General features: G+C 40.8%; 2 protein-coding genes across 4 annotated transcripts in view; both read right to left on the bottom strand.

Moving 5' to 3' along the window:
* MORC3 (MORC family CW-type zinc finger 3) overlaps window positions 1-6,732 on the bottom strand; it is a 39,890-nt gene extending 33,158 nt beyond the window's left edge. Inside the window, exon 1 of the mRNA XM_063094191.1 lies at window positions 6,655-6,732. Within this exon, the coding sequence (XP_062950261.1) occupies window positions 6,655-6,693 (39 nt within the window). The 5' untranslated portion in view covers window positions 6,694-6,732. The remainder of the gene's footprint in view (window positions 1-6,654) is intronic.
* A 15,350-nt stretch (window positions 6,733-22,082) lies between these two features.
* Window positions 22,083-23,398, bottom strand: part of DOP1B (DOP1 leucine zipper like protein B) — a 103,845-nt gene continuing 102,529 nt past the window's right edge. For all 3 annotated transcript variants that reach the window (XM_063100697.1, XM_063100704.1, XM_063100711.1), the window contains exons 36-37: window positions 23,183-23,312; window positions 22,083-22,694 (exon numbers count right to left, since the gene is read on the bottom strand). In XM_063100697.1, the coding sequence (XP_062956767.1) occupies window positions 22,446-22,694; window positions 23,183-23,312 (379 nt within the window). In that variant the 3' untranslated portion in view covers window positions 22,083-22,445. The remainder of the gene's footprint in view (window positions 22,695-23,182; window positions 23,313-23,398) is intronic.

Raw genomic sequence — 23,398 nt, 5'->3', positions numbered from 1 at the left:
AAAAATAAATAAATAAATAAATAAAAAATAAAAAGAGGCATACCTTCACTTGGTTTAAGGGTTTCACATACATGACCTACAGAACCACTCTTGAAACAGAGCTTCAACCAGACAGCACAGATTCCCCCAGGTAATTATTTGGGAATTATATGAGTATACAATCCCAAATAATTAAACACTTAAGGAAACGACCCACAGGAGAAAATGTTGGCAGACAAGACACAGTAGTATGACACCCCCACCCAGAACACTGGATAAAAGAAATACTCTATAAAACAGACATATTTGAAATAAGCACACACACGCACACACACGCACATGCAAGCGCACGCACGCGCGCGCACACACACGAGACAGCATGGAGTCCAGTTTTTGTTTTTTTTTTAAAAGATGACCGGTAAGGGGATCTTAACCCTTGACTTGGTGTTGTCAGCACCACGCTCTCCCAAGTTAGCTAACTGGCCATCCCTATATAGGGATCCAAACCCATGGCCTTGGTGTTATCAGCACCATACTCTCCCAAGTGAGCCCCTGGCCAGCCCTCTACACAGATTTTTAAAGAATCAATAGAATTTTCAGAATCAGAAGAACAAAAAGAATTAGAGAACTGATGGTAATGGTAGACAAAGTAGTCAGCAATATGGAAACTATAAAGCACAGAGCAGTAAAAACTGATTTTTTTTCCCCCCAAAAGATGACTGGTAAGGGGATCTTAACCCTTGACTTGGTGTTGTCAGCACCATGCTCACCAGTGAGCTAACTGGCCATCCCTATATGGGATCCGAACCCATGGCCTTGGTATTATCAGCATCACACTCTCCTGAGTGAGCCATGGGCCAGCCCGATAACTGATTTAATAGCCTGGAAAAAGTTAAATCGGAAGCCTGCAGGAGATGGGAAGCCCAACAAGAACCAAGCCACAGACCTTGGCAGAACCCTGGAAGAGCTTAGCAAATAGAGTTCAGTGCCCTACAAATCAAAAGTACCAGGTCGTATGAAAATAAGATATGTTGAAAATCTTTAAAAGAAGCAGTTAAGATTCCCCCCAGCACCCTTGCAATCGCCATGGGCAACCCTGTAGAAGACTGGAGGTCTGTTCTATGGACAAACTGATGATGGCAGGTTGTGGACTCCAGAGAGAACTGAAAACAGGTGGGTTAAAAAGCAAGTCAGCAAACAGAGAGCCTAGAAATAAACTCTCATGGGCTGGCCAGTTAGCTCAGTTGGAAGTGTAGTGCTGACAATATCATGATCAAGGGTTCAGATCTCCATACCAGCCAGCCACTAAAAAAAAGGGGGGGGGGGACTCCCGTGTATACATACAGTCAAGTGATTCTCCACAAGGGTGCCAAGATCAATCGATGGGAGAAAAGACAGTCTTTTCAACAAATAGTGCTGGGAAAACTGGATATCCACACGCAGAAGAATAAAACTGAAACCTTACCTGACATCATGCGCAAAAATTAATTCAAATGGATCAAAGACTAAACGTTTAGAGCTAAAACTCTTAGAGGAAAGCACAGAGGAAAAGAAAAGCTTCATGACACCAGATTTGGGAATGACTTCTTGGACATAACAAAAGAAAATACTGATAAACTGAACTATATCAAATTTAAAACTGTGCATCAGAGGACGCAATCAACAGAATGAAAGGGCAACCTACGGAATGAGAAAAAATATTTGCAAATCAAATATCTTATAAGGGGTTAATATCCAGAATATATTAAAAAATAGGCAAAGAACTTAAAGAGCCATTTCTCCAAAAAGTATACTAAAGGCCACTAAGCATATAAAGAGATGCTCAGTATCACTAATTATTAGGGAAATACAAATCAAAACCCCAATGAGATACAATCTCACTCATTAGGATGGCTACTATGAAAAAAACAGAAAATAACAAGTGTTGTCCAGGATGTGGAGAAACTGGAACCCTGTGCTCTGTTGGTAGAAATGTAAAATAGTACAGCTGGTATGGAAAACAGTATGGCGATTCTGCAAAAAATTAAAAATAGAATCACCATTCGATCCAGCAATTCCACTTCTGGGTATAAACAGAAAAGAACTGAAAGCAAGGTCTCAAAGAGATATTTTTATACCCATGTTCACAGCAGCATTATTCATAATAGCCAAAAAGTGGAAGCAACAGAAATGTCCATCAACAAATTAATGGATAAACAAAATGTGGAATTTTCCATAAAACAAAAATTATTTTTCTATACTTTCAACACCTGTGACACCAAATGTGTGGGTTTTTTTCCACACCAGCAACCAATTCTCCAACTCTCTGGACACCAAATGAGTGTCCAATGATTCAGTTCTAACATTAACTACCTGGAGTTAGTTATGCAGACTCCACAAGGTCTCAGTCCAGTAAGACTGCTCCTACTTCAGATGCCAATTGTAAGTCCAGGGCTCCCATATTTCTGACCAACTGTATTAGTCTGTTTTGTGTTGCTATTAACAGAAATACCTGAGACTGGGTAATTTATAAAGAACAGAAGTTTATTTGGCTTACGATTCTGGGACAGCTGCATCTGGCACGGGCCTCAGGCTGCTTCTACTCATGGCGGAAAGTGGCAGGCAGCTGGCGGGTACAAGCAGATCACATGGCAAGAGGAAGCGAGAGAGAGAAAGTGCCAGGGTCCTATAAACAACCAGCTCTCGCGGGAACAAACAGAGCGAGAACTCACTCATTAATCCCCCCTCCCCCAGGGAAAGCATTAATCCATTGATGAAGGATCCGCCCCCATGACTCAATCAGTTTCCAACACTGCCACATTGGGGATCAGATTTCCACATGAGTTTTGGTGGAGATAACACATCCAAACTCTATCAACGACCAACTATAAATTAGGGGTTCACATGATCCCCTCCTCATGTTTGATAATTTGCAATTATGACTCACTGAACTCAAGCAAACATTTACTTACGTTTACTCGTTCACTGTAGAGGTTATTACAAAATTTACAGATGAACAGTCATGGCAAGCCACTTAGCTCAAGTGGGAGACCATGGTGCTGATAACACCAACATCAAGGGTTTGGATCCCCATACAGGCCAGCCACCAAAAACATTAAAATAAGTGGTTCAGATGAACAGCCAGATGAAGTGGTAGACAGGGCAAGGTATGGGGCCTGGAGCTTCCATGCCCTCTATGGATGCTATGCCTCCCAGCACCTCCACATGTTCACCAAACCTGAAGCTCTCAAAATTCCATCATTTCGGGTTCTTATGGAGGCTCCATTTTGTAGGCATGTGACTTGGATTGAACTGTGTCCCCGAAAGTCCGTGTATTAGAAATTTAACCTCCAGTCTGACAGTGTTAAGAAGGTGGGAGATCCAAATGTGGTAAGTGAAAGGTGTTATGACCATGCCCTAGTAAGTGGATTAATAAATTATTGTTTAAGGTCATGGGCGTGGTTCTGAGGTCTTTAAAAGGAGAACACGTGAGAGTCAGTCTCTCAATGTAGTGAGCAAAAGAAAATTTCAAAATTACGATGGTTAATACTCATATATCCAGCAATAAGAAGGAATGTTTGTCCTGGGGGATTTTAAAAAGACACTCAGAGAATAAGACACTGTAACAATTAAAAATATGGTAAGTGAAAGATAGGAAATAAAGCGGAGGAACCCCGCCCCAAAAAAACAATGAGAAGAAAAACAGGAAACAAAAGAGAACAGAAAAATGGATGGAAGAAATTTGTTGAATAAATAAAGACATTTCCCAGATCTTAAGGATTTGAGTTTTCAGGCTAAGTGCTCAACACAATGCAGATTCTATTAAACAATAAAGCATGTCTTTAAAATTCTAAGGGAAATCATTTTTAATCTAGAATTCAAACCCAAATTATAAATCAAGAACGAGAAAAGGTAGCATGAACTATTTTCAAATTACACACCAGCTGCCCTCCAAATAAATAAAATTGTGGTATAGTATTATTTAAAAAAAAAAGAAAGAAATTACATAAATTTTTCTTCCCATGTACCCTTTTCTCAGGAAGCTACACACTGGTTTTTGGAAAGGTAGATGTGCTCCACCACTAACAGTAACAAAAATAGCAAATATTACTGGATGCCTACAGCGTGCACAGACCCTTTACATGTATTTGCTCATTTAATTTCTAAAACAACCCTTTGAGGTTGCTAAGATTATTATTCCCATTATGCAGACTGCAAAGTCAGAAAAAGGTTAAATGACTTCCCCAAGGTCACACACCTTCAGGATTTGAACCCAGGAGGTTGGGTTCCAGAGCCCATGCTGTCAGTTACTAAGCTATAGTATTTGACAAGGAAGTAAATTCAGAGGACTATGCGGGATGGAGACACACAAAAAAGGGAAGAAAATTTCTAGAAGAATGTTAAAGTGAAGTTCCCAAATCAATCTGAATCAGTGACTCCTAACTGACTCAATTGACAAAATACTGGGTGTGTCTGAACACGTCTGGAAAAGATTTCCCAGTTTGCTGCAAGTTTGGATGAAAACAAAATATAAAACAATTGCTAACTTCAGGAGAAAGAAAAAGCTGTATAGGAAAGAAAATGCAATCAATACACTGTTTGGCTCATTTGTGAACAAAGGTAAGAGTATAACCAACCATACAGTAATTCAGCCAAAAAAAGTGATATAAGCATTGGAAGGATGGGAGGCAAAAAAAGAGCATATGTGTTGACTAAATCCACAGCAGGATTTATGAAAAAAGTCAAGAACAAAAATGGTGTAAGCATTTTACTTGGAAATACAGAGGTAAAAAATAAATTTTTAAAAGTTTTTGTCACTCTGCATTCCATTCTGGGATCTCCTGACCTCCTAAATGATTTTTAATTTGCACACGTTAAGGTTGACCCCTTTGTGCCTTCAGTTCTATGGCTTTTGACAAATAGACAAGCTCATTAGTTTTAGGCCCTCTCTTAATGCAAGCATTTGAGAGCTATACGCAGACAAATGTGCTCCAACACAATGTTATGGAAACTGAAATTTGTATTTCACTTAATTTTCATATGTCACAAAATATTCTTGTTTGATTTTTTTTCCCCCAACGATTTATGAATGTATAAATCATTCTTAGCTTGCAGGCCATACTAAAACAGTTGCCAGGCTGGATTTGGCCCATGGGCTGTAGTTTGCCAACTCCTGTCCTAAAGCAAAAGCAAAGAGGCTGGTAGTGATACTGTCTAGTAGCTGCAGATGGGAGATTTCCATCAATGAGGTTAGGAACAGTCCATATTACCCACAAAAGAAAGAACTAGCACATGGACAGCTGCTACGCTCTGACACCAGCTAACAACACTGGTCTCTTAAGACTGTTTTGACCCTTATCTCCGTTTCCTTTTTCACCTCAACCTTGAAGAGCCAGAGACTGCAACGTGAGAGGAGAATGAAAGTGCATTACTTCCCCAGTGCAGTTTTCTGGGCCTGAACTTGACCCAAGCTGAAAGGAGAAAGGGAAGGGGGAGAGGTGGAGCATTAAACGGAATAAAGATTTTAGACTAGATGAGGTCAAACTTGACAGTACCTGAGACTAGCTGGAAAGCTTAGAATCTGCCAGATTCACAGAGGCTCGGGGAAGAATAATTAACAAATAGTTTAAAGGGCAGTAGTAAGAAAGAATAAAGTTGCTCTCTATATTCAAACTACTAAAAACTATCTCATTCGATAAACCAGTTACATAATAGCCCATGGACCTTTACCCAGAATACCCAGAAAGAACTCTTATAAATGAATGAAGTCACAGCAATGCACCATTTAAATACGGACTGTATCCTTGGGAAGTGCGTTAACCTCAAGTAGCCATTTGCATTTGAATGTTAAATTTAAAGACACTGAAACGGCCATTCTTCGGCCGCAGTCAACCACCGCAAGACAGTAAGTACATTTCTGCATAAGAACACCAAGCGCGCTCACCTGGAATAAAACTTTCTTAGGACAATCAGGTGAGGAAGCCACGCCCACATTTTTAGAACGTGAAATTTTAAGTCATATTGTGTGGCCACTCCCTACGACTTAAGATACGCGACATGCCTGAAGGATTTCCAAGAACTCGGAACGCCCCGAAACAGAAGCGGCGAAAAAGGAGACCTCGGTGATCTAGTAATGTGGGCCCGAGGGCGTCCAGTGCAAGGGAAGCGACAGGAACTGAAACGCATCAGGAAGACACGTCCCGGCTCGGCTCCCCCGCAGCCCTTTCTGTGACGAAAGGTTAAGGCCGCCGGCTTTTCTGGCCGCCGACTGCCGCTCCCTCCCGCTCCGGCGTCTCGCGGGCCCGCAGGCACGGAAGGGTCAGGGGCCCCGCGGACCGAGGGACAGGCGGGTCGGGCGCCGAGGCCTCGCCCTCCGACGGCAGCTGCGAGGCGACAAGGAGAGAGCCGGGAGGAAGGGCCGCGGTCCCGGCCCGCCCCGCAGCAGCAGGGGCAACACAGAAACAACGCGGAGGCAACGGGACGCAGCCTGGCCCGCGCCGCCCGGGCCCTGCTCTGCCCGCCGCCCAGCCGCTCCGCCGACGGCAGCGAGATGGCGGCCCCCTCCCCTGGCCTACCGGGACCCGGGCCGCCGCGCCGGGTCCGCGAGTCGCCACCGCCCACTGCCAGCCCCCCCTCGCTTGCCCGCCTGCCCGCCCTCCTGGGACCCGGCCCGCTCCACCCCTCGCGGCTGCTCACCGCGCTGAGGCGGATCCCGCTGGGTGACTGCGCCGCCATCTTGAGCGAGTTACAAAGCCAGGACCGGCCTCAGTCACAATCCGACTGGAAGACCGCTAGCGACAGAACGCTGTGCCCCCGCCCACTTCCTGGGCGGGACGTTCTGCGGGCCCCTCCCACTAACTTCCTCCTTCAGGCGAATCCTTATTGCGAATGTAGGGAAGGTGAATTACCGGGCGGCTAAAGCCGGGTGCGCGAGGAGCTGGTTGAGGGTCCCGATTTTGAAGCCCGGCGCGAAGTGCGGTGCGACAAATAGGTGAACTCGAGGCACTTGACCCGGTAGAATGTGAAATGCACTGAAAAAAGCCATCCCATGCCCACCCAGTGTCAGTGTGATTTGAAACAGAAATTAATGTATACTCTGGATTTGCCCCGAAGATTATCTACCTTTATCCTGCTGAAAAGAGTTCTTTAGTTCATGCACATTTACTCCCTGTCGATTTTGAGCACGGCATTGAACTGGGTAGGTGGAATGTGAGAATGAGTAAGACGAGCTGTCAAATACTGAAAGTAAAGAAAGGAATGAAAGGTTTTCGAAAATAATCTATTGCGATTTTATGGTTGTAAAAGTAATACGTTTTCTTTGTAAAAATTCAAGTACTACAGAAATATAAAACATAAAATTTACCCCTAGTCTTCATCACCAGAGCAGATAAACAATTTGGTGTCCATTATTCCAGATTTACTATATACTAAGCAGCGTTGTTAGCAATATGGGACAGCACCTTCCATATTATTCAGCAACTTGCGTTTTATCTCTCATATTCTAATTTAAGGCTTGTAAGTGCTCAAACATTTTTGAATGAATGAATGAATGAATGAATGAGGAAATGTGAAAAACAAAACCTTGTGTTCTGCTGTCACCTTTGCCAGTGACAATTGGGTAAATAATATAATGTAAATAACCTAAGTACTTACGGGTGGTAGCTAATACCACTTGTAATGCTGTCAAAAAGATAGTTTCTCAGATTTCTTCCAGCTTTAAGATTGTGCTGTTCTGTTCTAGGCTCTTTCGTCAACTGCTTATTGAAAGCTTACTTTGTGTCTAGCAAGGTGAGGGTGCTTGAGGGTACAGTGGGGGGAGCAAGATAGAGAAAGTTTCCACTCTTGTGGAACTTATGATATCGAGACTGTGTTAAACAACAGGTTGTGACCCATTAGTGAATTTTGAGATAAATTTAGTGAGTTTCAACAGCACTTTGTAAAAACTGAAATAGAATAGAATTTTAATTTAATGGTATAGTGCAGGGTCTGTCTGGGCTAAATCTAACTTTTCCACTTATGAGCTGTGTGATATTGTAGTGGATTGAATTATGTCCCCCCAAAACTCACTGAAGCTTGAATTGTGTCCCCTAAGTTTTATGTATTAGAAACTTGGCCCCCACTGTGACTGTTATGAGGGTGGGAAATTCTATTATGGTAATTGAAAGGTGGAGCCTTGAAAAGGTGATTAGATTGTAGGACCATGCCACTGTAGTGAATAGATTAAAAATGGTGGTCATGGGTGTGGTTTGGAGGGCTTTAAAAGGGGAGCATGAAGAGTCTGTCTCTCTTTGTGCTCTCTGCTTCTACCATCTTGCAATGTGAGAACCCGGGGTTGCTGTCACCACCACCAGATGGACTTTGGACTTCCCAGCCTCAGAAACCGTAAGCAATAAATTTCATTTTCTTATAAATCGCCCAGATCCAGGTATTTTGTTATAAGCAACAGAAACAGACTAATACAGATATTCAGCAAGTTACTTTATCTCTCCAAGTCTCAGTGTCCTTTATCTGTAAAATGGGGATAATAATAGTATTTTCCTCATGGGGTTGTTATGAGGATTAAATGAATTAATATTTGTAAAAATGCTTTGAACAGTGTCCGGCACATAGTAAGTGCTATATAAATGTTAAATAAAATAAACGAATAAAATACAGAGTAAAATTAATACATATATGTATCTTTGTACTGTGTTGTGGTGTAAAGTGTCTTTCTATGGGTTTTGGTCAAAAAAGTCTGAAAAAGGAGACAATAAGTAAACAAATAAGATAATTACAAATTTGAGAGTCTACTTTAAGATTGTTTTGCAAGGGGAAGGCCTATCTAAGGAAGTAAGTTTTAAACCAGGGTAGACAGGAATTTTCAAAGAACTTGGGGAAAAGCATTCCAGGGAGACACAACTCTACAGTTCCAGAGAAACAACTGCAAAGGCCTAGGCGGTTGGAAATGGCTACTGTTGTCTGAAGAACTGAAATACGATGAGTGTGATTAGAGCCTGGCAGCTGAGGCAGAGAGTACAGCAAGGTAATGATGAGTTGATGATATAACCTGTTGCACAATAGAGAATGTCTTCAAATCTTACCTAAGGTTGAGAGGATTCTGGAAAGATGGTTTGGGGGCATAGTTTTTGAGCCTCCCCAAAATGGCACCACCACATGAATTTCTCTATAAAAACACATGGAGCAACTAGAGTAGCAAAAACAAATCTCATGGACAGTGTCTAAACAAGCCACTGACAGCTACAAGACCTGTGAGGTATCAGTGTCTGTGCAGAAGGAAGCAAACTGGTGTCTGAGAGAGATGAGAAAACCACCATAACATGTCTGAGTTTGCCAATTTAAGAACAACAGCTGAGATGCTGCCTTTCAACAGCAGATGAGAGTAGGTCTGAAGTGGCTCGAGCAGTCTGGCCCACTTGGATTTTCAAAAGTAAACCAACCAGAGTGCTTTTCCAGCAGTAAGCTTCATACTGAGGAGAAACTTCTGAGAAGAGAACCAAACTGAGCAGCAGGGGACCAATAGGGGCAAAAGAAAAAAGGAATCTTATTAGGTCAGGAGAAGTACAGGAAACTAATTTCATATAAAAATGAGTGATACAGAGCTGGCCAGTTAGCTGAGTGGTTTAGAACATGGTGTTGATAACACCAAAGTTCAGGATTCGATCCCTATACCAGCCAGCTGCCAAAAAAATAAATAAGAATGAATGATAGAAAAGGATCAGGATCAAATTCCACAGAAGATATTATATGGAAAAAAAAAGAATAAGGAACTGAATAATATAAGCTACAAATGAAAAAAGTATATCAGAAAAAAGTACACACAAAAATAGATGAAAATCATAACCTAATTATTTCAAAACAAACTAAAAGACGTTAAGGAAATAATACAAGATAAAGACTAAATCAGGGGCCGGCCCGTGGCTCACTCGGGAGAGTGCGGTGCTGAGAACACCAAGGCCCCGGGTTCGGATCCCATATACGGATGGCCGGTTCGCTCACTGGCTGAGCGTGGTGCTCACAACACCAAGTCAAGGGTTAAGATCCCCTTACCGGTCATCTTTTAAAAAAAAAAAAAAAAAGACTAAATCAGAAACACTCAAAAAATTAGGCAATAGATCTCAAGAAAACATTGGAAATAAATCAACTCAGTAATGAAGACTGAACTAGAAAGAACTAAAGAGCCAATAAACACAACAGGTAATGCCTTAAGAAAAATGGAAGAGGAAAAGAAAACTTTATTTTTTTATTTTTATTTATTTTATTTTATTTTTTTAAAAAAGATGACCGGTAAGGGTATCTCAACCCTTGGCTTGGTGTTGTCAGCACCACGCTCAGCCAGTGAGTTAACCGGCCATCCCTATATAGGATCCGAACCCGCGGCCTTGGTGTTCTCAGCACCACTCTTTCCGGAGTGAGCCACAGGCCGGCCTGGAAAAGAAAACTTTAAAAAATTAAAATGAAGGTAGATGAAAAGAATTTGTGAGAAAATGGCAAACACAGAAAACAGAAAAAGATGTCCAACATATATATGATAGTTCCTGGAAAAGATACCAAAGCAAAGAAACAGCCAATACTAAAAACTATGATTCAGTAAAACTTTCATGAAATGCAAACAAAATAACTGTTTAAACCACATATTAAGAGGTTACAGTAAATACAAGGGTACTTCAGAAAGTTCATGGAAAGTTTTGTATTTTAGTTCTATTTTTCCACAAACTTTTTGAAGCGCCCTTGTATCTGGAGAAACTGACCCAGAACCACCAACACCAAGGCTTCCTTTAATAAAATTATTGGACTTTATTTTTTTAAAAATTCAGGCAAAATGATTAAATTACTTGTAAAGAAAAAAAATCAAACTTGTCAACTTTGATGGCAATATTTTAGGTAAAAAATTGGGCAACTGAACTCATGAAAACATTAAAAATAAAAAGATCACCTCAGTAACGAAGACTAACGTAGAAAGAACTCAAGAGACAATAAACACAAAAGAAAATGGAATAACATTTTTTTTTATAAATATACTGAAGGAAAGAACATATGAGCCAAAGATTTTATAATTAGCCAAAGTGACATTCAAGACATAGTCCACAAACTCATCAACAATACGCAATAGCTCAGAGAATATTGCAGTAGTAGTATTGGTATTGCTATTTTGAGAATGTTTTGCATATAAATTGGGCTAAAACTAATGAATAATTATATTTTATTCTACGATCCCCCAAGCACCCTCAAGAACCACGATTCTCCAGTGTGTGTGTGGGGGGGGCTGATATGTAGATATAATGTATACAAGGCCAAGTAAAAACCCCACAGTCTTGAATGTGAATGGGAGGCATCACGGCTCATGGGGGCTTTCTTTTTGTTTGTTTGTTTTTGGTGGGGTCTTATTTTGGCAACTGGCCGGTATAAGAGCCAAACCTTATAAAGCTATGCTCTAACCAACTGAGCTAACCAGCCAGCCCAAGAGGGCTTTCTGATGAAAGTAGCTCAACCACACATCTGTGATGCTCATATCGGACAAATTCAACTTTACTTACGAGCCTAAAGAAAAAAAAAGTCAACACAGAATTTGCTGTGAATTGGAAGTATCACTGTGAATTCATGAGGTATTTTATCTTTAAAAAATACTTATATTTTCTAGCTCTGTTTCCTGAAAAGGCCTAGAAACAATGACCAACCTAGCAGCAATGAGTATACCTAAAATTGGGATTATGGTCTTGAAACACCATTTCCCAATAGAAAAAAACAAAAAACAAAACAAAGCTTCTGAGATGGCTGATTCCAAATCTGTGCAGGAGAAGCATGAAAACATCTTGTCACACCAGGTAACAAAGACACTGTTAAAGACCTGCTGTGGTTGTGTCAAACAATTTGAGAGCCTATTTGAACAGATAGTTTTGTTAGGCTTGTCTAAAGACAACATTTCAACAAATTGAATTTAATGATCTAATTGACTTTGCGATTCATGAATGGGGCAGCATCTCATCTAAAAATAGAGAGATGCTCTGCTGGGAGGTTTTGGTAATGGGCCACAATAATCAACCACATTGTATATGGACAAAATAAAAAAAAAAAAAAAGAGAGAGAGATACTTTGCTGGGAGAACAGTCAGTTTCTACAAGGCAGCTTGAGCAGGAACAAGGAAACAGCAAATACTAAGGGTCTTCGAGAAGTTCAAGAAAAGATTCATATTATCCTTTAATTCTATTTTTCCACGAACTCTTTGAAATACCCTTTTACATAAAGCACATTGGTTAACATCAGATTACTTCAGGTTACTTTCCTTGTAAGGGTTAAAGGAGAGATGAGTTCCTTATCAAGCTGGCTACAAGTGGCCTGTTTGGGGATTTGGCTGTTATCTCTCTCCTAATTTCTCCTTAGGTCAGATAAACAACTTAGTTTCGGTTTGGTGAAGTGGAACTTTAGCATGAATGACTCCATTTTGGTTTGGTCTATTGGGTCTGGTGCAGGAGCTCAGTCCAAACCAGTGGCCTCCTATAAATTTTATTTAACAGGCTAAATAATGACCCTCAAAGATATCTATATCCTAATCCTTGGAACTATGAATGTTACCTTATGTGGCAAAAAGAACTTTGCAGATGTGATTAAGTACAGGATTTTGAAATAAGATTATCCTGAATTATCCAGGTGGGCCCTAGATGCTATTACAAGTATACTAATAAGAGGGAGTCACAGAAGATGGTCATAAAAGGCTATTTAGATCACTGAAGCAGAGAGAGACTTGAAGAGGCTGTGCTGCTGGCTTTGAAAGAAAAGGGGCCATGAACCAAGAAATGGAGGGAATGTAGCTCTAGATACTGGAAAGGTAAGGAAACTCCACTCTAGGGCTTCCAGAGCCTGCAGAGGAATCAAAACTGTATTAGTCCGTTTTCTGTTGCTTATAACAGAATACCTGAAACTGAGTAATTTGTAAGAAAATGAAATTTATTTCTTACAGTTTTGGAGGCTGGGAAGGTCCAGCGTCCAAGGAAGCACATCTGGTGAAGGCCTTCTTCTTGGAGGAGATACTCTGTAGAGTCCCAAGGTGGCACAGGGTATCACGTGGCAAGGGTGGGTCAGAGCATTTTAACATGTCCACTTGCTCTCCTTAAAAGCCATCAGTGCCACTCCTGTGACAACCCATTTATCCATTAACCATTAATCCATGAATGGATCAATTCATTCACGAGGACAGAGCCCTCATGATCCAATCACCTCCCAAAGGACCCACCTTTCTTTTTTTTTTTTTTAAAAGATGACCGGTAAGGGGATCTCAACCCTTGGCTTGGTGTTGTCAGCACCACGCTCAGCCAGTGAGCAAACCGGCCATCCCTATATAGGGTCCGAACCCGTGGCCTTGGTGTTATCAGCACCGCACTCTACCAAGTGAGCCACGGGCCGGCCTGGACCCACCTTTCATAGTCTAATTCCCCACCCTCTTAACACTATTACAACAGGGATCAAGTTTCCTTTTTTTTTTTTTTTTTGTCAGCTGGACCTTGGTGTTATGAACACCAACACTCTAACCAACTGAGCTAACCAGCCAGCCCCAGTAGAAGTTTGGTGATGGTGGTGGGGTGTCATTGAAACTATAGCAGAGACCTTGCAAACACCTTGGTTTCAAGCCCAGTGAAATTGATTTTGGACTTCTTACCTTCAGGACTGGAAGAGAATAAATATCTGTAGTTTTAAAACACTGTGGTAATTTGTTACAGCAGCAACAGGAATAAACAATAGTCTATTTATGTCCAAGCAAATACCTCACCTATACATTACAAATTCTGGCTCGCCCCTTAAACCCCCCTTCTTAACACAATGCTAGCATGCTGTGGAATGCTGCGTGCCTGAGGCTTGCTCCCATGGAAGGAATGCAGGGCAAGCATGTGCAGGCTAAGCCTACACTAGGTGGGATAAAAGGGGCTTTTCCGGGAAAGCTATGCCCTGCCACACCCCTCTGATGTTCGTATCAGACAAATCCAAGCTAACCTGGAAACTGTTGTTTTAAAAAATACCAACTGGAATTTGATGTGATATTTTTTTAATTATAAAAATGATTTGTCTTTGGGGAGAGAGGAATTTAAAAATTCCATACAAAGGTTAGAATATTGGTCAGATAAGATAAAAATCTCCAACGGATCTAAATCAAGACACAATGTGCAATCCAGTTGCTTTCACAATGATACAAGGCACAGGTCTGGCTGCCTGCCCTCTTTCAAAAACAAAATACTCAAAAGTCAAAGGCTGGTGAAAATGGAAGTCAGCTTTTATTCAGGAATACCAGTGACCTGAGGAGAGATGTTAGGCTAACCCATCTCTCTGGTAAACATGAAGGAGAATGGCCAGACTAAAGCCATCTCAAAGACTCAGATTTACTGAGGGTTTTTAGAGAGGGGTTTGAGGGAATGGAACTTGGGAAACAAAAAGCAGGAGGGAGGGGGACGTGCAAGGGGCCAGCTGCAGAGTCTCGCCAAGGCTTGGTCTGGTTTCTGCTCCCGTTCTTGCTATTATCTCAGGGTCTGGATAGTACGTGCAGGTCTTCAAGTTTGCAGCTTCAGGTTGACTGTAAATAATGTCATCTTGCCTCATAATCAAAGTTCAGAATGTCAAATAACCATGGGAAAAAAGGGAACTCAGAGAAATACATGCCTAGAAAAAAACTGTGCTTTTAAAGTTTGCCTACAACCCATGCTGTTTTAGGTCCCAACGTGGCTTCAGTCCTGCTCACACTGACAACAGTGTTCCTCTTGATTTTTAACATTGAACAATGTTTCTTGAAGGTCTTCTATATCTTTATATAAAGAGTTTCCTCACAATATTTGTCAGCTTTATAATATTCCATTATATTATATATTGTAACTCCTACTGGAAGACATGGAGGTTGTTTCAAAACTTTTGCTGTTACCAATAATACTATAACGAATAACTTGTACATAAGTCATTCTGCACATATGCGTGTATATCAGATAAATTCCTGGAAGTGGAATTTCTGGGTCAAAAGATGTATCCATTCATAATTTTGGTAGAAATCATCAAATATCCTCCACAGAGGTTCAACCTCTGTGGAGTTTATATTATGGGTTTATATTCCCACCAGCAGTGTATGAGTAATTCTCTATTACTGATATCTGCTAAATGGTCAGTGAAAAATATCTCAGAGCTTTACTTTTTTCTCATATTGCAAAGTTGGGCATCTTTTTATGTAAGAGCCAATTGTATTTTTTGTGTGTAAACTATTCATATCTTTTGCCCATTTTTCTATTTCTTGTGGGAGTTCTTTAAATATTAGAGAAATTAGCCCTTTGTGACATGAGTCTCAAATATTTTTCTCAGTTTGCTGTTTGTCTTTTACTTTCCTTATGATTTTTGTTATGCAGATTTTTTTTTTTTTTTTTTGGCCTCCGGCCTGTATGGGGAACGAACCCTGGGCCTTGGTGTTAACAGCACCATGCTTTAACCATGCAGAATTTTTAAAAGAAAATTTATATAGTCAACATTATAGAATTTTTTGGCACTGGAACTTACGTTAATCTAAAAAAGAAAGACTGTCCCCATTTGTGGCTTATGTAAATGTTTTCCCTGGATTTACTGTAGTATTTTCATACTTAAATATTTGATCTGTGCAAAATTAATTTTGGTGAAAGATATGAAGTATGAAAAAAAACTTATTTTTTTTCCTTTTGGCTACCCAGTTTCCCCAACACCATTTATTGAATAAGCCATCTTTACTTCCGCCTACTGATTTGAAGTGCCACTATTATTATATACCAACTTTTTCTATGCATTTATATTCATTACTGCTTTCAGTTTTGTTCTATCAATCTCCTGTCCATTCTTGCACTGGTACCAATTATTTATTCTAGCTTTATATTTTGCTATCTGCTCAGGTTATTTCTCTTCTTTCTCAGAAAATTGCTGGCTAGTTTTTCCTATTTTTCCATGTAAACTTCAGAATAAATTTATCTGGTTCCAAGAAAATCCAATTGTTTTTTGAGGGATTGCATTACATTTACTGATTAACTTAGAATTTATAACTTTATGATGTCGAATCTTCCTCTTTAAGAACATAGCACACTTTTCCTTTTGTTCAAAGTTGTCTTTTCTCCTTTGTAGTGTTTTCTTCAAGGAACTTTTATCTATTAAGTTGTTTTCCTAGATATTTTATTATTGCTATTGTGAGTAGGATTTCATCTGTTTTATAACTAGTTGCTTATATTCCTTTTATGTAAAAGATTTTTTTTAGTTTATAATTTTTTTTACATTCTATGATGTTGTGGAGCAGTTGGGGGGAGGGGGGAGAAGGAGGGGTGGGGTTGAGGTCTGTGGCACCCCCCTCATTCCTTCACTGGAGACCAGGGGGCTTCCAGTGGGTCATTGCTGAGCTGGGTGCAGATGTCAGAGGGGTGTGGCTGAAGCCCTTGCCCCCCACCACCCCAGCTCAGGAGACAGGGGCGCTTCACATGGCAGCTAGGTGGTTGTTCCTGGGCTGGTTGCAGGTGTATGTAAAACATATTGATGCCCAAAAATGATACTGATGTATACATATTAACTTTTCATTGAATTTTATTTTGGCAGTTGGCCAGTATAGAGTTTGTACCCCGGATCTTGGTGTTATCAGCACCATGCTCTAACCAACTGATCTAACCAGCCGGCTCCAATAACTTTTTGTTGTATTTGATTGCCTTTAGGCCAATCATACTTTTCAGATGGCCACAAACCCTACCTCTCCCAATCACATTTAACAACTTGTCTGTTTCTTGAAGGAATTTAGATTGTTAGCCTGGATACGACTTAGAAACAAACAGAAAAATAATGGCAGGGGAAACACATGTGGAACAAAGTTTAATCAAGTGCTTCTTAGCTAACACAATATAACACAAAGAGCTACCTAAGCAGTACAGTAGTGCATTGAGTCAAGTGTTTGGCTGCCAAAGGGTCCAGGAAGAATTAAAGACGAGTCAGTGAAGACAGACTGGGCAGTCTTCAAAGAGACGCTTCAAGGGGGTTGGGCAACTCTGTAATTGGGCGATCGTGGGACCAGCAGGGAAGAGGGGGGAGCCTATCAGGCAGAGCATCCTTAATGAACAAAAGGGTGATGATCAGTGAAATAGCACGAACCTCAGGGAGATTATTAGGGTGATGGAGTCCAAGGCTGGGGCAGAAAAACTACTGTTCTGTGAGCCTCCACCTGTCTAATCCTACAAATTCATTCATTCAAAATTTGGTTTACCCCCTTTCTTCCTTCCAGCACCACCTTGGGCAGATAAGTCAACCTTCACATTCTTCATTGAGTGATGTATTGGGCACCTATATATGCCTGATACCGTTGGGAACTGAAGATATGAGGATACTTCAAAAAGTCCGTGGAAAAATAGAACTGAAAGAGAATAGAAATCTTTCCATGGACTTTTTGAAGTACCTTCTTTTTCAGATTCTGTCTCTTCCATAAAGGGGCTCCTGCCTTGTAGCCAGAGATGGGCTACTCCATTCTTAGGTACTTTAATAATAGGGCCACCCTCGTGACAAAGTGCCTTACCTGTGCCTGAGGATCTCAAAGACTGGCTCCCATATATTCATTAAATTAACCAACAAATGACTTGAGTAGGACTTTGCCAGGTGGAGGAGGATAAATTAGTATCATGCAGACGGAATGACGTGTGTGAAATGCAAGAGATGACAAAAGCTGAGTGCTTGGAGCAGACAGAGGGGATGGATAAGAGGCTGCTGGGAAGGAAGCTAGAAAGTTCCATGAGTTCCCAAGAGTCATTACAATGTCAATTTAGGGTAAAATGTTAAGCGATTTCTGTTTCTATAGCCCAAACATCGAAGGGCAAGTTTATCCTTAATTTTGCACCTGCCATCTGCTTCTGGTTGACTATGGAGAACAAAACCCCGAGGGTGGGACAGATGCTTGTTCATCAAGAAGGGGCAGCCCCAGCTCTCTCCAGCTGGGGAACAATCTCACTTGTCTCTCCTGCCCTCACTTTAGGCCCACAGTATTTTGCTTTGTTTCCTTTCTTTTTTTCATTGTGGTAAAATATACATAAGCTTTACCATTTTAACCATTTTTAAGTGTACTGTTCAATGGCATTCAGTACATTCACACTGTTGCACAACCGTCATTACCATCCATCTCCAGAACTTCATCGTCTTCCCAAGCTGAACTCTGTAACCATTGCACTTTAACTCCCCAGTCCACCTCCTCCAAGCCCCTGGGAACCATTGTTCTGCTTTCTGTCTTTATGAATTTGACTATTCTAGGTACCTCATTTAAATGGAGTCATACAGTATTTGTCCTTTGGTGACTGATTTATTTCACTTAATGTCTTCAAGGTTCAACCATGTTGTAGTATCTGTCAGAATTTTATTCCTTCTTAAGGATGAATAATATTCCGTTGTATGCATATACCATATTTTATGTTATCTGTAATATCTTTCGATGGACATTTGGGTTGTTTCCAATTTTTAGCTATTGTGAATAATCCTGCTATGAATGTGGGTGTACAAATATCTCTTTGTGCTTCTGCTTTCAATTCTTTTGGGTATATACTCAGAAGTGGAATTGCTGGCTCAAATGGTAATTCTATGATTAATTTTTGAGGAGCCACCATACTGTATTTTAAAGTCTATTTCCTTTCCCTCATGGTTCAAAGATGGGCTTAGTCATTTTGGATGATGAACAACTGGGAAAGAATTACTAGTATAGGATGAGTAACAGCCAAACAACCTTCAGCCTTGCTGGCTTCCTCCTGGTTTCCGTAAGAGCTGTCATCCTTGATAGTGCATTGCTGTGAAAACTAGTGTTTCTCCAAGTGGTCCAGGAAGCACTGGCATCGAACTTCTACATGCAGATTCATGAATGTCACCCCACCTATTGATTCAGAATCCTTGGAGGGGAGGGGAGGCTGGACATTTGGAACTTTAACAAGCTCTGCAAGTGAATCTTGTGCACACACAAGTGCAAGAACCCCTGCTAAATGAAGCTGCTTTGGTGGATTCTAACTGCAATCATCAGATTTAGAAACACTGAGTTCTCAGAACCATCCTGAAAATGCTTGAAGAGGTTCTCTTCACTCAACTTCAGAGAGACAGCATGAAGTCTGACTAAAGATGCTTGTATGAATTCACGGTATGGAATGAGTACTATACAATTTACCAAATATTTAAACATGATCACATGATTCTAATATCTTATAGCGATTCTAACAAGGTCCTGTTGAACCTTAGTGAAGGATGGGTAGACTCCTTGGCTAGCCCGTGTCCTGGTCCTCACCATATCCTCTTCCATGACAGTGTAGGTTTTGCATGTTAGCTGATGTCGTGTGTCCCACTGGATTGCAAATACCTGGTAAAGGCATTCTCTTACATTGGAGCATTTAAAACCAATGACACAGATTCTGTCTGGTCTCCCAGGTAGTTGTTCAAAAGTTTTAAGTACAATTTTCATCAACCACTTCCATGATTCTAGCTACTTCTCCTAATTTTAAACAAGGCATAATGTACAAATACTGGAAAGCAAGGCTTGCTCTCCTTCAAAACACACTTTACCATACCTCTCAAGCAAGGAGCCCCTCTCTCTGCATGGCATCCTCTGTGCTGTGGCCCCAGGAGCTGGTTTTACAGGAAGTCATAACTGGGGTAGTCTCAGAAGTCATCTGTTCCACACATGACCAAACAGTAGCAGCTCCTAGTTCCTGTGTAACTTTCTCAGCAACGGGACTGACATCACAGAGCTCTAGAGCCAGACACATCTAGGTTTCGATTACTGACTGTCTCTCTGGGCCTCAGTCCCGCTGGGTTTGTAGAAGGGGTAACAGTCCCTACCTCCCACAGGGGTAGTAAGAAAATCACGCATGTGGAGGGCTGAGCACCATGCCCTGTCCCTGAGGTAGGGGTCATTTCCTGCCCACACACATGGGCTATGTTTCCACTAACACCCCTGAAGGTCTGTGTGTCCAATACTCTGCTCTGTTAGAGCACCAAGTCTGTTCTGTTTGCCATGGCCACCCTTGGCAAACACCTTCTCTCCCACACTGCCCACCCTCAGTGTAGTGACCTGTGGTCTTTGGGCCACATATAGCACTCTTCTTTCTGGGTGGAACTGAGTCAGAGCAGTTGTCTCCAAAGTGGGGTGCAGAAGATCATCCGTTGGGGAGTAAGAAGAAAATATCAGAACTGATAACTTTGTCATTAATTATACTTTTAAAATCTCCATGTTCTGTATTACAAAATACACAATACCTGTGGGTCTCCAAGTAAATTAATGTAACACATAAGCTTACAGATATTGGGGTTGGGAACATGCTTAATTTCTACTGATGGGTGCACGATTAAAACTGTTTAGAGGTCATAGAGGTGGCACAAGCTGGTTAGTTGCTACCAGCCTAAGGGGTAGTAACCACTGATAGTCCTACCTCATGATGAGGAAACTGGGGCACATTCACCCAGGTTAGTACATGGGGAAGCTAAGTCAAACCCAGGCAAGTCGACTTCAAAGCCAATACTTTCTACTACTACAGTATACACCCTGACAAAAGAGGTTTAGATGGATATCACATTTGTAAGACTTCCTTTTTGAGTGTTCTGTGATAAACATGAAGATGTGAGTTTTGCTGAAACCCTCTTTTACGATTTCTATTTAATAAATAAGGATTAAATTATATATGGTATTAAAAGGAAAACAGGAAGTTGTTTTAGATACTGGAGAGAAAAAATGAAAAGCTAAATTTGTAAATCTACATACAGATACAAGAACAGCCTCTTGTGGCATAATAGCCACTGATGATATAAATAAGCTATTGGTTTTCTTGTAAATGTTGATAAATGAACATACACACCTACCTTGTTATTAGTTGTTATATAATGAGGCTTGAAGAGTCAGTCAGTAATTGAAACCTAGGTCTGTCTGGCTCTAGAGCTCTGTGGTGTCAACCCCCATGCTGAGAAGGTTACACAGGAAGTAGGCAGCTGCTGCTATTCAGTCATTTGTGGAAGAGATGGTTTCTGTGCCTGCCCCACCCAGTTATGACTTCCTGCAAATTAGCAATTAATCAAAGTATGGTTATCTCCTCACAGCCTGAATTACAGGTAACTTATAGATAAGCAATACCAAATTTACAATTTTACACTTCAATTTTGAAAATTTTAGTGACCCAAACTTGCAAATGTTTTAAGTTTAAGGATACTCCCCTGCACACAAAAATGACATAATTTCCATGTAATTTTCAACAAATATGTGTGGTTACCCATATACTAGTGGTGCTGTTTGATTCTTCCTTTTAGCCCTTATTTAGACAATAAGGTGACTCTGTGATGCCAAAAGCTACGTTGGGGCTAATAACTACTTTTGAACTGCACAAAAGCACGTCAGTATTAGGATGTGTTTTCCTAATATTATTGGTTAAGCTAGGAGAAACTTAACCAATAATATTACTTAAATTCCAAAACACCCTGTGGACAGCAGGGGTAGACATGGGAGCACACATTAGAACAGTTCACACCATCTGGCCTGGAATATGCAGCTCACTGGTGGCTGAAGAGGGGACATGAGACAGGCAGGTCTGGAAGGCAGGCCATGCTCACTGGCAGAGAGTGAACGTGCCCACAGTGGAGAAGTGGCTCCAAGCCAGGATGCTAAACAGGGTTGCTGGCAAAAGGCAGAGTCGCAGGAAAGAGTGGGATGCCATGCTGCCAAGCCCGAGAATTCTGTGCATAGGAAAAGATTATTTTAATGTACAGCAATGTCTGCAAAGTGGTGAAGAGATCCCAGAAAGGAGAGTAAAAAGGAAGAGTTTAAAGAGTGAGTGTCCCTGACAGCAGTTTCAGGCATCAAAGTTTCCATGACTATGTTGACTGATTTGTATTAAATAAAAAAGCGCTTGGAAGGTACACTGAGGTACATAAGTAAGGTTGCAACTGTCAGAATTTTAAAAGTATGTACTTATGCAGCTGAACCATGCAAACATGTGATTTTAATGGGCAAGACTTGAAAACACTGAAATATCTTCAAGTGCTCACCTCTGCTGACAGTTATTATTCTCAGAAAACAAAGCTAGTTTTAAAATGCAGTACCAAAATAAATCCTTTAAAGCACGTTTGTATGAAAAGTTGTGAAAAATAATATTCTTTTAATAAGTTTAAGCTTCCAGAGAAATATACTGGCAAAGACCCAGATATCTCCTTCAACAAAGAAAACGACTTCTTCATTCTCTTTATACTTTACTTCATATTACAAGTTTTGTGCTACTGTTAGATGATATATTAATTTTATTTTCACTACATAAATTGAGGAAGAAACATAGAATCAGATCCAAATATATTACAAGGCATTAGGGAAGTGTATTTGTTGCCAAAAAGAAAACTGTCTGAAATATACTTTCAAAATTGAAACAGACTTGTTTAAAAGCACTATCGTGGCTTCCTTTCTTGTTTAGAATATATCCTGGTTTTCACTAAAGTATCAATAAATGGATTTAACAAATTCTCTCATAAGGTTAACATTCTGAATGTTCCAAAAAATCATATTCAACACATTCTTCCAGTTGTTTCAAGATGCTTGGGTTATCCGTGACTGGAAAGTGTAAAGGTGCTCCGGGGGCATCAGTGGGCAGCTGACTTTGGGTTTTAAAAGCACAGTTTAGAGTCTTGAAGAATGGCATCAACTGACCAATGCTGGAAACAGAATGCTGGCGCAGAAGAGGGAATTCACTCTTCACAGTGACCTCATCAGAGCTGCTAATTTCCTGTTTAAAAAAAAAAAAAAAAAAACCCACAAAAAACCACATGGCGTTACCAAGGGACAGAGATGCCTGTGAGCACACGCATGCAGCAGAACCTGAGATCAGTTCTTTATGAACATTCATTACCAGCACTAATGATGGGCACAAGCGAAATTCTCACTCTCCCGTGACCATCCGCCCTCGGGTCTCGCCCCTGCCATTCTTCCTAGTGGGCTCCTCCCCCTCTTGGCTCTAGTTAATAGAGGAACTTGAGGAGTAACACGACTTCTCTGTCACTGTGTTATCCAGAAAGCTTTACCTCTTAGTAACTGGGATGAGGAAGTGGTGTTTATGACATAAATAATTTATGACCATCTCCAACTTTTAAAACTAAGAACAGTTCTGACAATTATTCATAGTTACTAAAATCAAGTGATTTGTAAAGTACGTTACTAACTGCTTAGCCCTTCTCCCTTCGCCATGAACATAATTTTTAAAAGGAAAACATTTACCCCATATTTTAATTTTAGAAGTTCTAGAATCCTAACAGTGTGGGGTTTGCATTCTTGGTGATTCTCCTCCAGATCTGACAGGAAGGCAGGGCCCTCTGTGTCCACTTCTGGAACAAATGCCCACCTATAACTGGAAAAAAGAAACCCGAGGTCAGGAATGCTGGCCTAGAGTCCACTTAAAAGAATTTTTTTAATGGTTTTATTAAGATATAAGTC

Source organism: Cynocephalus volans, chromosome 1 (assembly GCF_027409185.1).
Source record: "Cynocephalus volans isolate mCynVol1 chromosome 1, mCynVol1.pri, whole genome shotgun sequence".
Taxonomy (NCBI): Eukaryota; Metazoa; Chordata; class Mammalia; order Dermoptera; family Cynocephalidae; genus Cynocephalus; species Cynocephalus volans.
The sequence above is the reverse complement of the archived record's forward strand: the minus strand, read 5'-3'. Positions and strand labels throughout refer to the sequence as shown.